The following is a 14,020-nucleotide window of genomic DNA, read 5'->3' as shown; positions in this document are numbered from 1 at the left end:
TGAATCCAGCCCCACATTTGTTCAGTGGACCCCCTACTCTGGCAGAAAGAAAACACAGCAGACAGGTGCCCACCTTGCTTTCTGAAAGAGATTTTAGGGCTGAGAGCAGCTGGTGAAGATGAGCCCTCAGGCTCCATGTTAGGAACAGAGATGAAGGCCTGCACCAGGGGGGTCTGCGAGGAGAATTGCCCCAAGTCTCAGGCAGGAAGGGCCCAGGCACTGACCTTCCTCAGTGGGAGGGTGTTTTGGGAAAGAGTGTTTGCCAGATGTGGGAGGGGCAGGCGCACAGAGGGCCAGCGGGCTAGATCTAGCCCCGTTCCCCTGGCAAGGGCTTGGGCTCTGCCCGTTAAGCAGCTTTCTAAGGAGGGACATAGGTGCCCAGGTGGCATGTTGGCCCCGTTCAAAAGGCTTCCGTTTGGGACCCCGGGAGACACAGCCAGGGGCGCAGGGCGGGGCCCCCTGTAAGGCGCCTACATTCCTCTAATCTTATCTGGTCAGGGCTGTGGGCAGAGCACCTGCAGCTCCGCCGGAAACAGGACCAAGCGTGTGGAGCACCCCTCCCTAGCAGCTGTGTCGCCACCCCACGAGGGCTGCCCTGAGGTCCAGGGCCTCCGTGACGCCTTCAGAAGGACAGACAGCCCCCAGGGTGAAAGCACCCACGTGCACAGGGCTCCACCTGCCCCACCTGGCCACAGCCACCTGCCAGGGGATGGGTTTTGAGGTCCAGGCGGACAAACGTTCCACGAGCTGGAAGTCGGTCGTCTTGCAGCACCCACTCCGTGTGAAATAGCGAAGCACAGAGTCTGGGGCTAGACTAGAAGGCAGGAATACTGCCGTCTGGAGAGATGGAGGCAGGTGCCAGAGGTTTAAGGAAATCTTTTGGCAGCCGGGACCATTTCCATTCCTTGTGGGGCTTGATCTGTTTTGCCCGAAGCCCAGGGGGAAGGCCCAGCAGCCGAACAGCCGGGTGTGGACCTTCTGCTGCAGACGCAGCCAAGCGCCCGGGCCCAGGGGCCCTGCTGTGCCCCGGGAGCCGGGATGAGGCGCGATGAGGCTGGGAGAGAGAATCTGCCGGTCCACGAGAAAGAAAGTACCGTGCCAGCCCACCCAGGGGATGAGGGAATGAGGTGGGGACATCTCTCCACCTTTACACTGGAACTCTGAAATTTAGCTCCTTGGTTCTGGTGTCTATGTGGAGAGACCAAGGTCTGGCAGGAAGTGTTGCTGGCATCCCCTGAGATGTCCTGCCCTGATGGCGGAAACTCTGTAGCCTTGACCACCCTCTTGAGGGGAAACTTCTTCTACTCCATCCTTCATACCTTCAGGGTGATTCTCCACATGCCATGAGGTGAAGCTGCTGGCACCCACAGAGCAAGACTGCAGCCCCCATGGGCCCCAAGGTCCAAGGCCCAACAGCGGAGCTGCTTTTCTTCTCAGCCAATGGTTTGGCTCTTTGCTCTAACGCCTTCTGAACTGGACCAGGCTGGACACCAGATTAACAAGCTGGGCCAGCCAGGCTCACAGAGTGACAGGGCTCGGCGCTCAGCCTGGGCCTTGGCTCCCGCCAGCACCTTCTTCCTCCCGCAGTTTCTTCCTGGACATCACAGATGGGGAGGACCTCCTCTGACTGCCCAGAGCCCTGCCCTGCTCTGGACAGGAAGCACTTCGCCCATCACGTCAGGGCTGAAGGCAAGGTACCCTGGGCCCCGCAGGCTTCAGGAATGGGCTCCAGGGTACGCTGGAGCGGGGCTGCCCTCCCAGGAACACACACCGTGGGCCCGGACCGCGTCAGGAGGGCAGAGACCTGAGTCACCTGCTCTTCTGTCCTCATTACAGGTCAGCTGACCGAATGAGCTGAGGAGTACATTCGGAGACAAAGGACGGCTGGACAGAGGCCCATTTTCCTCTGCAGATTCCACATCTGAAAGCTGCCCTTCAAAACAGCCCAGCAGATGTCCCCAGAGCAGCTCCCTTATCAGACTGGACCGGGATCAACGAAGAGGCCGCCGCGGACGTGCCGTTTACATCTTCCAACATCACAGGCCCCGGCTGGCCGGTGCGGGGGAGGGACACGACCGCCCCCACCCCGGCCCAGGCCCTGCCAGCGCGGCAGCTTCTGCAACTGCAGAGGCAGGAAGTTCCCTCTCCGGCACCTCCCGTCCTGTCCCCCGCCCCCGGAGAGAAGCGGCCGGGTCCTGACAAGGAAGCCCGATGTCACACACACTGTGGGTGGTGGTGTACAAGGGGCAGAGGATGCGGAGATGGCAGGTGCGTGAAGGGAAAGATCGAGAGTCCCTCAGGGTATCGAGCCGCATTCCCTGTTGCTGCTTGAGCTTAGGATTTCAGCTCTATCAAGAGCACAAAGAACATTTGTTTCCAAACAAAAACATTCTTCTCAGTGCCAGGGAAAAATGGAAAACTTTTGTTTACATTAGACATGCTTCTGAAGACGCACGTCCTCCCAAGTTTCTTTGTGGCGACAAAGAGGGTCTCCGAGTCAGAGCCATGCTGGGGCTGGAGGCAGAGGCTCAGGGTGGACGTGGGAAGCCACCCCTTCCCCAGACCCTGTCATAACCCCCTCTCGTCTTCTACAGGGTCAAGCGACCCCCAAGGAAGGGGTTGAGATGATGGAGACTGGCCAGGGGTGACCCAGAGCCACCTCCGCGCAGCAGCCCATCCGGGGAGGGGGAGGGGAAGACCAGCACCCGTGGGGCAATGACCACCTCCTGCCTTTTCCTTGGGGCTCACCTGGGAGGCAAGCCCAACCCGCCGTAGCCACAACTCCCAGAGCAGCCCGGCGCCATCCTGAAGAATCAGACCAGACTCAGTGCCACTTAACACAGGCTCCCCCGAGGCCTGGTCCCCCCAACCCTGCTCAGGCCCGCACGACTTACCCTACGGTTCAGGAACGGGATGCGGCCCCAACGCAAATAGGAAAACTAACCACTACCACAAATCCCCAGCTCTCACTCAAAGCCCCAGTCTGGGACCACGGGGTGGGGGGACACGCCGCAGCCCACGGGGGTTCCCCCGGCTGACGAGGCAGCAGACAGGTGTCTGTGGGCTGCGGAAAGAACCGTCACATCACACGCCTGCAGGTGTTCACGCTCAGGTATGACGCTGGGCTGGCCGAGCGAGGCACTGCACGGCCCCGGCCTGCTCCTGCAGCCCCGAGGGGCGGAGAGGCTGGCTCGGGGCGGGAGCAGGCACGGGCCATGCAGGCCTGGGCTCCTGACCACGCGGAGGTACCCCTTCTCAGTCCCATGGCCGCAGGGCCCCAGGCAGATCCCAGTCCCACATGCCGGGTGCGGGGCCGGCATGATTCAAAAACAGCAAGGACAGTGGCCAGAGAGGGGCTTGTCTAGAAGAACCCTTCTGGCCCCTCCAAAGACAGCAGGGCAGCCTGGGGACCCCTGCTGTCAAAGCTTTGCCCCTTGAGTCTCTGCCAGTGCTCCGTGCACTCAGAGCCCAGCCAGGTGCCGGGACAGGAGGCCACCACACCAAGGCCCCCGCGTGGGGCGCTTGCAGCCAGGGGTCTGGAAAGCAGCCGGAAGCCCTGCCTTTGGGTGTCCATCTGCTGCCTCTGCTCTTCTTTGGAAGCCCCTGATGGCAGGGGCTGGGCAGGAGGGGCTAGGCAGTGGTCCACCTGCACTGGCCCTGACCTGGGAAGGTTCCTGTGTGGACAGCACCCCTTGGAGAGACAAAGCCATCCCAGGACTGATGGACACCCAGAAATGGGACCTCCCCCTGCCCAGAAACCCTGAGCTGTGCACCCAGCATGGTCAGCACAGAGGTGTGGCCACTCACACCACCCCCTCTGAGGGAAGGCCCGTGGCTCGTCTGGCTCAGGTCCTTCCCAAGTAAGACAGCCCCACAGGCCCCAAGGGGGGGCCTTGGAACCCAGCAGGACGCTTCTCCCTGTGTACCTGGAGGTGTGCCTGGCTAGGCTCCCTGTGAAACCAGCCCCCTTCCTCCAGCCAGAAGAAGGCACTGCATGGTCTCTATTCCGGCTTCCCTCTGCCCCACCAGGCACTTACCGAGCTCGCCCGCAGCCTTGATGTCGACATTGTCATAGCCGCTGCCTATCCGTACGATCACTCTCAGGGCCTTGAACTTCTCCAGGTCCTCCCTGGTGAGGGTGATGGTGTGATACATCATGGCGCCGACAGCCTCATTTAAAACCTGTGATGGGGCAAGCAGAACGCAGGTCGGAGGCCCCTGCTGCCCTTGAACATGCAGGAGAGGATTCCAGCAGGAAAATAAGCTTCCCCCAGCTTCCCCCCGGTTGTGCTCTGCTGGGTGATGCCAGAGGAATGAGGGGAGCGGGGGCGTGGTCAGGGAGGCCCGAGGAAGTGAGAGGGACTGGCCAGCAGAGACCTGAGGGTGGAAAACTGGGGGACCCCTCAGGGCAGCGGTGGCACCGAACACACGCTCGCTGCATGCCAGCGGCTGCCCCCTGACCCGGGGGGCCCAGCCCGACGGGCGGGGTGGGGAGAGGGCCCACCTTCTCGTGGATCTCCTGAGTGGACTGGGCGTCACAGAAGGCCACGGTGGCCAGGTCCTTCAGGATGGGCATCTCCACGGTGCAGTCCCTGCCGTCGAGCAGCGCCACGAGGGGCCGGGGGTGCAGGGGGCCGTTCATGATCTGGGGGCGGATACCTGCAAGGAGGGGACAGGAGGGCGGCGGTGGGTGTGGGACACCACGAGGGGCCGTGCCTCCCCCACCGCACCACCCACGCGCCTCCCTCCTGGGAGGATCCCGGGAAAGCCGGGGAGACCGCGCGGGAACATCTGTGCAGCGCCCTTGACGCAGGAGCTAAGATGCCTCCCTAACAGGCAGCACCGTGGCGCTAACTCTACCGCCACACGGAACTCGGGCCCGGAATCTGCTCAAGCCCACACCTGCCTCTGCCACCAGGGACAGCACGCTGGCTGCCCATCTGCCCCTAGGCCACCAAGGCCCAGAGACCGGCACACACAAGGGGGCCTGGCCCACGGCTCCCCAGGCTGGGGTGGACTCTGCCTCTCGGCCCCTCTGCTGTGCCTCCCTGTCCCCACCTGGCACCACTGCCCTTCCAGACACACACAAGAGGGGCTAAAATGAAAAGGGAGGAACAGGTTAAGGCACCAGCATCCCAAGGGAGCTTCCTGGAGGGAACGCCTGGGAAACAGGTGCCCGGGGCCCAGCTCACGGGCCCTCGCACCTGGGCCAGGTGAGGAGGGGAAGCCAGTCCGAGGTGGTGGAGACGGCGTGTGTGTCTGTGTGTGACGGCAAGCGGCTTGCTGGGGACTTGACCACACGGACTTCTCAAAGAACCACAGAGTGAGCATCGCGTGCCGGCTACCGGGACTAGCCAGAGCCGTCTCACGTCCTGGTGCTTCCGGTGGAGACAAAGGATGTTCAACCCCAGAGCTGGGGGGGGGGGCGCGCGGCACAGGGCAGGGGCAGGCCTCCCCACACGCTGCCTAAGAGCGGATTCCCCAGCGGTGTCATCAGTGCAGCTGCCACGCCTCTGAGCCACACGAGGGAGGAGCGTCTGCCCTCCGCCTCAGGGACCCACCGCAAGGTGCACAGGAGGGGCACGCACACCAACCCGGGGCAATTCATCCTCTTTGGCAAAACCTTTCCTTTCAGGTTCACACTGGAAGGCCTTGGATTTGGGCCCCAATGTTGAATCGCCATGACCCACCCCTGAAACGGCAGCACTGAGGTGGCCAGCACAGGGCAACTCCCGTTTCCTCATTACATCACAAGTGTTTGATTGATATCACAGATTACAAGTCACAACACGACGGCTTTCCGTGCATCCGAGGTTTTCAGATGTTCAGGTAAACTCTGATCATGGCCACAGCACCGGGCCTGGGCTCAGCCCATCTTGTTTCCTGCACAGAATCACCGCTGCCCTGGACGGCGCCCCCCACGCCACAGCTGCAGCATCGAGGGACAACCATCTCTCTGAACGCGGACCGGAGAAAAGCCTCTCGTCCTGGCCTCAGAAGAACAGGCTGGGGCGGCCGGGGCGAGCAGGCTACCTCTGGGCGGCCCCGGGCGAGGGCTCCCGGTGCGTGAGTAGCAGCCGAAGCCCCACTGCCTCTCAGGACCCGGTCCTAAGGTGGGGCAACCCAGCGAAGCTGAGCCCCAGCATCCTCTGTCCTGAGCGGGACCAGGGACAGGTGGGAAGCAGGCACCGAGCCTGGCTGGCTGTTGGAGGGCCGGTGAGCACTCTGCTAGCACCCCGCTTTGCCCAGCGGCCAGGTCCACAAGAGCTGAGCTGTTGTATGCAAACGGGGAGACGGTTCCCCCAAAGACCAAGGGTGCAATCTTCAGACAGGACCCCTGGACATCCCGCGGAGAGAGAAGGGGGGAGCGGTAAGTTCACATGGAGGCCCACACCCTCTCACTTCACCCTTGAGACGGCACCACCGTCGCCCTTAACAGACGAGGAAACGGAAGCACAAGGTGGAAAGTACTTCACTGCAGGAAGCAGATGAAAGGTGGGGCAGCCGGTGTCAACTCGGGGTCCCACACACAAAAGCCCCTACATCTGCCCTTTCTGCCAAGGGAGATGGTGAGACGACCAAACCCCAAAGGGAACCATTCTCTTCCTCCAGATTCTCCCCCACACCCCCCACACCTCCTACGAGGCCCAAGGCTGGGCTCCTATAGGACCCCATGGACGGATGCTTGCCACAGGCTGTCCCTCCCACAGCGTGAAGAACACCCGGACTGCACTCCGGGGGGTGGCTGGCAGGAGGGTTAATCAGGCTACGTCTGTAACGTTCACGATCACGATCAGAAATCCGAGTTGTTAATTAAAAAGCCGCCACACAGGAAGATGACAGTGGGCACAGGCAGGCATCTGGAGAGGCTGAGGGGCCGTCACCACCACATGTCCATCCACAGCATCGATGCACGCATCCCGTTACCTGGGAAACAAACTCCGGGTTGCCTAGCGATCGCCTCCCTCCCTGACTTGGGTCGCCTTTCTCTTTGGTGAAACCCACCCTTTGCCCTCCTTCAGGCTGGGCATGCAGAATGCAGCTGAGGCTGGTCCACAAGACCCCTGGCTTCCTGAGGCCCGAGGCTTGGATAGTGGCTGCAAGCTCTTTACAGTAAGGCGCAAGATGGAGATGCAACAGGGGACATGCTGCTCAGAGGTGCTCAGGCTGGGGAAGATGCTGAGGGGGGACAGCTGGGTTGGGTGGTGGCAGTGGGTGAGAGTCATAGGTGTTTCACATGAGGTGCAGGGACCATAGTGTGGGGCTGCAGAGGATCACGCGTTAAGGGGACCCTGTGAGACCCCCAGCACTGAGGATGAGGGATAGCTTAGCCAGGTCACTGCCAAGGTCTGCTTCTAAAAGAGAGAGACCCTGCCTATATACATGCTCCTTCAGTTCCAGAAGGGACTCATCCACCTGCACAACCTGGAAACCAGTTAATTTCAAGCCACTGTGCCCAGCACCCTCTGTCCCTAGAGTCTTGCTGGAGTTGGGGGCAGAGGTACCCAGAAGACTCCAGGAAATGCTGGGAAGATGAAGTTGCAATTAGACCTTCTATCTCACCTCATCTTAATCAGCACATCCTCCAGTGTTTCTGACAAGTTGAAAATTTTTTAGTGTATTAGAACAGAATTGACACATTACGGATTAAGAGCTGTATATATGAAGGTGGCAAATGTCCCTTTCAGGGACTATGGAAAATGGAGTACCAACTCAGGGGCTGGCTCTCAGGATGGAGGGAGGAGCCCTATTTCCTCTACAGTCAAGGGAATCTAGGGGAGAACGGCATGGCACAATGTTTAATGAGACGTCACTAAAAAACAGGGTCTGTGATCAAAAGCTAGGCTACTAGACACGGCTCAAACCCCAAGAAACAAGCCCCACAAACTCCAAGACTGCTAAGAGTCACACAACATTGCTCTTATTCCCATCTTACAGTCAGGAAGACAAGCCAAGGGAACAATAAGAGCTGCTTCACACAGCACCAAGGACCCAGCAGAGTCCGAAGACACACCTGCTGATGAGGGTCAAGAGGGTCCTGGTGGCCCTTCGGACAAAATGACTGTCCCCTTTCCTCAGTCTCCCTTCCCACCGACGAACGCGCTCTATCCATTTCAGAATGACTCCAGCTCCCATTGGACACACCGTGGAAAGTGTATCAGTGCACCACTTTCCACAACTTGTCCAGCATTAACTTCGCAGGGCAGAGAGCTCAGCCGACTCCCCTGGTGTCCATTACTTGCTGGTTTCAGGCTCGCTTTCACACAAGCAGAGGTGCAGAGCCCTAGCTCGAGGCCAGCTCCGACGTCCGCCCCTGGGCCTGGAATTGCTTAGAGCTGCAGCTGCACACAAATAATTGTGCCATTAGACACACTCAGTGGAAAACAAAGACGACACTGGGCTGAGTTGCCAGAGTTTTGTTAAGAGTGGCCAGCAGTCCAGGGAATGCCAAGTGCAAAGGCCTCATGAATTTTAAGGTGGGAAGGGGAAGGCCCCAGGGAGGACTCCGGTAACTTTCTGGCCACCGTATCTGGATAACAGCCCCAGATTTCTTCTTGGGGCTGCTCCTTCCCCAGGTGACGCAGGCTGAAAGGGCTGCCATCACCCAAACGGGAAGACGTGCTCCTACCACGCAGAGCTGCCCTGTGGTGTTCCTGAGACCCATTTTCTGGCGTTTCTGGACACTGTGTGAGTTCAGTTGACGTCACTCCTACAGAACCACACAGCATTTCCTAAGATCTGAGTTGGTTTCTGTTGCTTGCAACTCAAGAACCAAACTGTCTCAGGGACATGATTTTGCTGCTTTCAGATTTCGGTTATTGAGCAATTTTACTCCAAAGGAAAGTGGCTGCAATAATCACATTTGACCCAGCAGGCAGAGAGACCTCTTTTAACAATGGACCAGATTTTATGAAGCACCCCAACACCGCAGCAGCCTCACAACCCCCATGCCAGGCTGACCAGGATAATAGGATGACGGTCACATGTGCAGACGGCCCTACCTGTGCAGAGTCACCTCCTTGCTCACCTGACAGGGGTTGGCCAAGTACAGCGGGACTGCCCCCACAGGACGCACATGTGGGGCTGGGACCACTGAGGGAAAGGACCTGCCACGCAGCCCAAGCCCACTCAAAGATCTTCACTGCTGCCCCAAGGCAGCTGCTGGGATCCTCTGGGCAGCACCAGTTGTCTTGACAGCTGACACCAGAACTAGTACCTGGAAAGGTCCACAGACATGAGACCTGTGCAGGCCTTAAAAAGACCCAAGACAAACTGCACTGCCCTGCACACTTGGCAAGGCGCTCTGGAGGCAAGCAAACAGACAGGTCGTCAGCTCCCAGGACCTGCATGGTGGCCTGGAAGGTAGAAGGCAGCATGCGTAGCTCCCATCCTCACATGCAGGTGGCCAAGGGGGAGAGGAGACACGGCCACGCAAAGCCCCAAGGTCTGGAGTGGGCGGAGATCGACACATCAGGCCCGCACCTGCAGCCCTCTAGCCTGGACCACTTCGCAAGGGTCTGATTGCGTCTCCCATCATCGAAGAACGGCTTCCCCTTGAATGGCAGCTGCTCCCCAATTAAAAGGCCACTTCCTGCAACCTCGCACGGCCCAACCCTTATTGGCTGGGCTCAGCAGTCCGATCTCCAGAAGGCCAGACACAGAACCAGATCTAGGGTCTGAGAAGCGGCATATTTCGTAGGCTTGCATTTCCACTACCCAGAGCTGCAACTTGTGACTGCAGCCAAACCGGGAACCAGATGCTGGCCTTGGGACGTAAATGAGCCCCTATCGGAGACTCGGCTTTCAAGTAGCAAACGTGGCTGTGTTTAGGGGTCTGCCTATCCACCCAGGGCCCAGGGTGGCAGAATCCCACCTGGGAAAGGAGGCTGTGGGGCCTCGTGCTGGGGTGAGACGCCGCCCTTGCTTTGTAAACACGTTTATCCACGTTATAAAAACTGTTCTAAACGGTTGACAACAAATGTTCTGCAATCGGCTGCAGCTGATTCAGAAAGCAGTTCTGGAAAGCGAGCGAAGGCAGTGACTGTCCTGGACACCCCAGGAAGGTGCCCACCCTACAGCAGGGCCCCTCGCCTTTCACAGGAGACCACGGAAGCAGGTGAAGGGGGATGGGGGGGTTTAGAGAGCGGCAGCAAGGCAGTGATTCACAATCAGACGTGTGCTGCTACGTATGGCACTATTTTAAGGTTAAAAAAAAAAAAAAGCAGTCACCGTTGGAAATCTCTAGTCTTTGTTCCCACACTGCTATCTGCCTTTTCATTTGGCAAACGCGCTTTTCTCTGCGGTGTCCCTGGGCAGCTCTCCCAGGCCGAGGGAGCTGCGTCCACTTCCTTCCCACGCCTCCGGGCCAGTCTGGGATGTGGCCAGGCCGCAGTTTGATTTTGAAAACTCGGTCAAGTGCAGATATGCTCTCCCCACACAGCGGAGAACCCAATTTTTCTTCGGTTGCCTTGCTTTCCACATCTCGTTTTGCACCGCACAGCTCCCCGCTCCAGGAGGTGTCCTCCTCCCTGCGTCCTGCCTGGCCTGAGGGCAAGTGAGCCCTTTCCGACTGGCCCAGAATTCTGGGCAGAAACATCTCGGGATGGAGGATGATGACCAAGGAACGGTGCACCTCTGGGCCTGGGGGCTGAGGACCAAGAGCACCTTCTGGCTTTAGGAGCTGCTAGAACCACAGTGTGGTTTCTGGCCGAGGAGGAAATAAAGGGCAGCTACTGAGTGGACACCAGCCCACACGCTTTCGGCTGTGCATCGGCTCTGCAGGCTGAGGCTGCCCTCTCCAAAGTGGACCCTCACACCCGATCCACCCTCATTCCTTCCTAATTCCTTACCTCCAAGCTCTGACACGGGACAGTCCGGCCTGGTTCTAGGGACCCAGATGTGGACGCTCCCTCTGGGAGCCTTAAACGCATGAGGAATCTGGCTTATGGAAGAAACAGCTTTCCTCAAGGCACTTCAAATCTGGAAAGTGAGGGAATTCCCTGGCAGTCCAGTGGTTAGGACTTGGCACTTTCACTGCTGGGGCGCTGGGTTCAATCCCTGGTTGGGGAACTACGATCTGCAAGCCACATGGCACAGCCAAAAAATAAAGTAAAACAAAAAGAAAACAAAATCGGGGGCTTCCTAGGTGGCGCAGTGGTTAAGAATCTGCCTGCCTGATGAACTCAGTGATAAGACAAGAACAAGGACGCAGATGCAGAGAATGGACTGGACAACTCGAGGTTTGGGGGGGGGTGAAGGGGAAGCTGAGACGAAGTGAGAGAGTAGCATAGACATATATATACTACCAACTGTAGAATAGATAGCCAGTGGGAAGTTGCTGTACAACAAAGGGAGTTCAACTCGAGGATGGATGATGCCTTAGAGGACTGGGACAGGGAGGGTGGGGGGCAGTCGAGGGAGGAAGGGAATATGGGGATATGTGTATAAATACAGATGATTGAACTTGGTGTACCCCCCAAAAATAATAAATAAATAAATAAATAAAAGTTAAAAAAAAAAAAAATCTGCCTGCCGATGCAGGGGGGCACGGGTTCGATCCCTGCTCCAGGAAGATCCCACATGCTGCGGAGCAACTAAGCCCGTGTGCCACAACTATTGAGCCTGTGCTTTAGAGCCTGTAAGTCAGTCACAACTACTGAGCCCATACACCGCAACTACTGAAGCCCACGTGCCTAGAGCCCGTGCTCCGCAACAAGAGAAGCCCCTGCTCGCCGCAACTCTAGAGAAAGCCTGCGTGCAGCAATGAAGACCCAACACGGCCAATAAATAAATAAATTAATTAATTAAAAACAAACAAACAAACAAAAAACCAAAATCAGGAACATGAAGTCTGTTTCAATCAGGGCCAAGATGTGGAAGTCAACTTGTACAGTACAAATGAAATCGGAACACCTTGAAATTCAGTGCAGACTGCAGCTGAATGGCCATTATGAACCTTGGTGTGTTCGGGGCTGAAGAAGAGGAGAAAGTAAAGTAAACGTGGAAGGTGAACACAAACACACAACCCCTCTTCTAATTCTGTGCTCATAGCAGGCATCACTAATTGATCCCAGCACTCCTGGCCTCAGAGATCCTGTTGACCCCGATGCCCCTAGGGCTGCCCCTGAGAGGCTAGTTGACATCTGCTGGCCATGCTTAAGTGCACACAATCCCCTCTTGGAATGGGTAAAGGAAGGTGAAGGTCAATGTTCCACACATTACACCAACACTGTGAGTGCAGAAAGAAGCAGGGAGAGGTAGGGAGGCCTGGGGGGAAGGACGCAAGGTCCCCTCAGCCAGGATCAGACCGCAGACCTCCTTGGTCACTCTGGGACAGCACTCTGTTCTGCTGAGAAGGGTGGGCTTCTGGAGAAGAGGAGAGGGACCCCAGAGTGGGGCTGGGCTCTGCGGTAGGTGCCCGGGTTTGCACCCACCTCTGCACAGTGAGGACCTCAGCTGCGCCAGGCACGGTTCCCGATGGCCTGTGACACCCGCCCTCTTCCCAGTGAGACGCTGCTGCCCACCCCCCCAACCCGAGAGGGGAAGCCCACCTCCCCAGCCCAGGAAACGGGCTGGCCTCGTACTTCAGTCCAAACCACACAGAGGTACTGCTGCACCACTTCCAAGGCTGGGCCTCTGGAGTGGGCATCACACTTTTCAAGTTCACACCGGGACTCGAAACAAGCTGTGAGCTGGGAGGCATGGGAGGAAGGACCCTGGGGCCAAGGCCCGGCCATCCCAGCTGAGGTGAGGAGGCCGCCACAGACTGTCCAGTCCCAGCTGAGCTCAGCTGCCTGCAAGCCAGGAAGTTCTGGAGTGCTTGGCCATGCGGCAATAGCTAGCTGATGTGCTCGGCAAGGCATGGCCACGGCGGTGAGCCCACGTGTCCTCGACCAGCGGGGACCCATTTGCCAGTGCTGCAGACACCCCCGGAGGTTTGTCTCCAGGCCTTGCCAGGACAGATCAAGGTGAGAGCTCCTGTAGGGGATGGATTTCTGCAGGGTAGGAGCCCGAAGCAGGGATCAAGCTGTGGACAGTTCAGTAATAGGATGAGTTCACGCGGGCATCCTTATCTTATGCCAGGGCGGGAGCCCCTGTCTCCTTCCCCCAGGGATGGGTGAGGCTCCCTCATCCCCATGGCACTCGCAGGGCCCTTCTCCAAGGCCTGGCCAACAGCAGGTTTCAGGATTCTGGTGTGGCCTTCTCCTCACAGCTCTCTCCTCACTTTGCTGGATGAAGCCCCAGCTCTCAGACCTCTCCCCTGGAACACCCTAGAAGCCCTATCACTGGAAGCCTCTCCCTCCCTGCAGGGAGCTTTCAATTCTTCGCTCCGCAGGTAGGGCACCAAGGCCCAGGAAGGTGACAGGGTCCCTGGGGCCCCCAAGGGGTGAGCATAGGCCAGCTAACCTGAGCTCTGCAGTGTCACCACCCGGACACCGTGAACCTCGCCTGGCAGAATGCTGTTTCGCTCGACCCCGACGGGGTGCTAGCCCCAAACCAAGTACTAGAAAAACAGCAGGATTAAAAATAGAACAACCTGGCTTAAAACTAGTGCTGGGGAATGAAAAGGAGCGGAATGCTTTTTAACGAAAGTTGCCATGACATCACTGCGTGTCTCAGCAACTACTGGCACATCTCGTTTCACGGCGCCTCGCAGATACTGAGCTTTTGTTTTCTTTTTTAAACAAATTGAAGGTTTGTGGCAACTCTGTGTTGAGTTAAGTCTACTGGCACCATTTCCCCCAAAGCATTGTTTTTTAATTAAGGTACATACACTGTTTTTAAAGACACTATTGCATGCCTAACAGACTACAGTATAAACATAACTTGTATACACACTGGGAAACCAAAGAGTTCATGTAACTTGATTTGTGATACTCATTTCATTGCGGTGGTCGGGCATAGAACCCAACTCCTCTCTGAAGTATGCCTGTGTGGGCACTGCCCACAGTCCCCCACGATGAGTGGTGCAGCCAGGCAGGAAGGAAGCCCAGCGGCCACTGCACACCCAGCCCTCTCC

At 58.0% G+C, this 14,020-nt stretch overlaps 1 protein-coding gene across 12 annotated transcripts in view; it reads right to left on the bottom strand.

Annotated features, from left to right (window-relative positions):
* Positions 1-14,020, bottom strand: part of CTBP2 (C-terminal binding protein 2) — a 160,881-nt gene that overhangs the window by 9,633 nt on the left and 137,228 nt on the right. For all 12 annotated transcript variants that reach the window (XM_057734329.1, XM_057734337.1, XM_057734339.1 and 9 more), the window contains 2 exons: positions 4,505-4,659; positions 4,038-4,182 (listed from right to left, as the gene is read on the bottom strand). In XM_057734329.1, coding sequence (XP_057590312.1) covers positions 4,038-4,182; positions 4,505-4,659 — 300 coding nt within the window. The remainder of the gene's footprint in view (positions 1-4,037; positions 4,183-4,504; positions 4,660-14,020) is intronic.

Source organism: Hippopotamus amphibius, chromosome 5, assembly GCF_030028045.1.
Source record: "Hippopotamus amphibius kiboko isolate mHipAmp2 chromosome 5, mHipAmp2.hap2, whole genome shotgun sequence".
NCBI classification, from domain to species: Eukaryota; Metazoa; Chordata; class Mammalia; order Artiodactyla; family Hippopotamidae; genus Hippopotamus; species Hippopotamus amphibius.
This window is presented reverse-complemented; position numbering and strand designations above follow the sequence as displayed.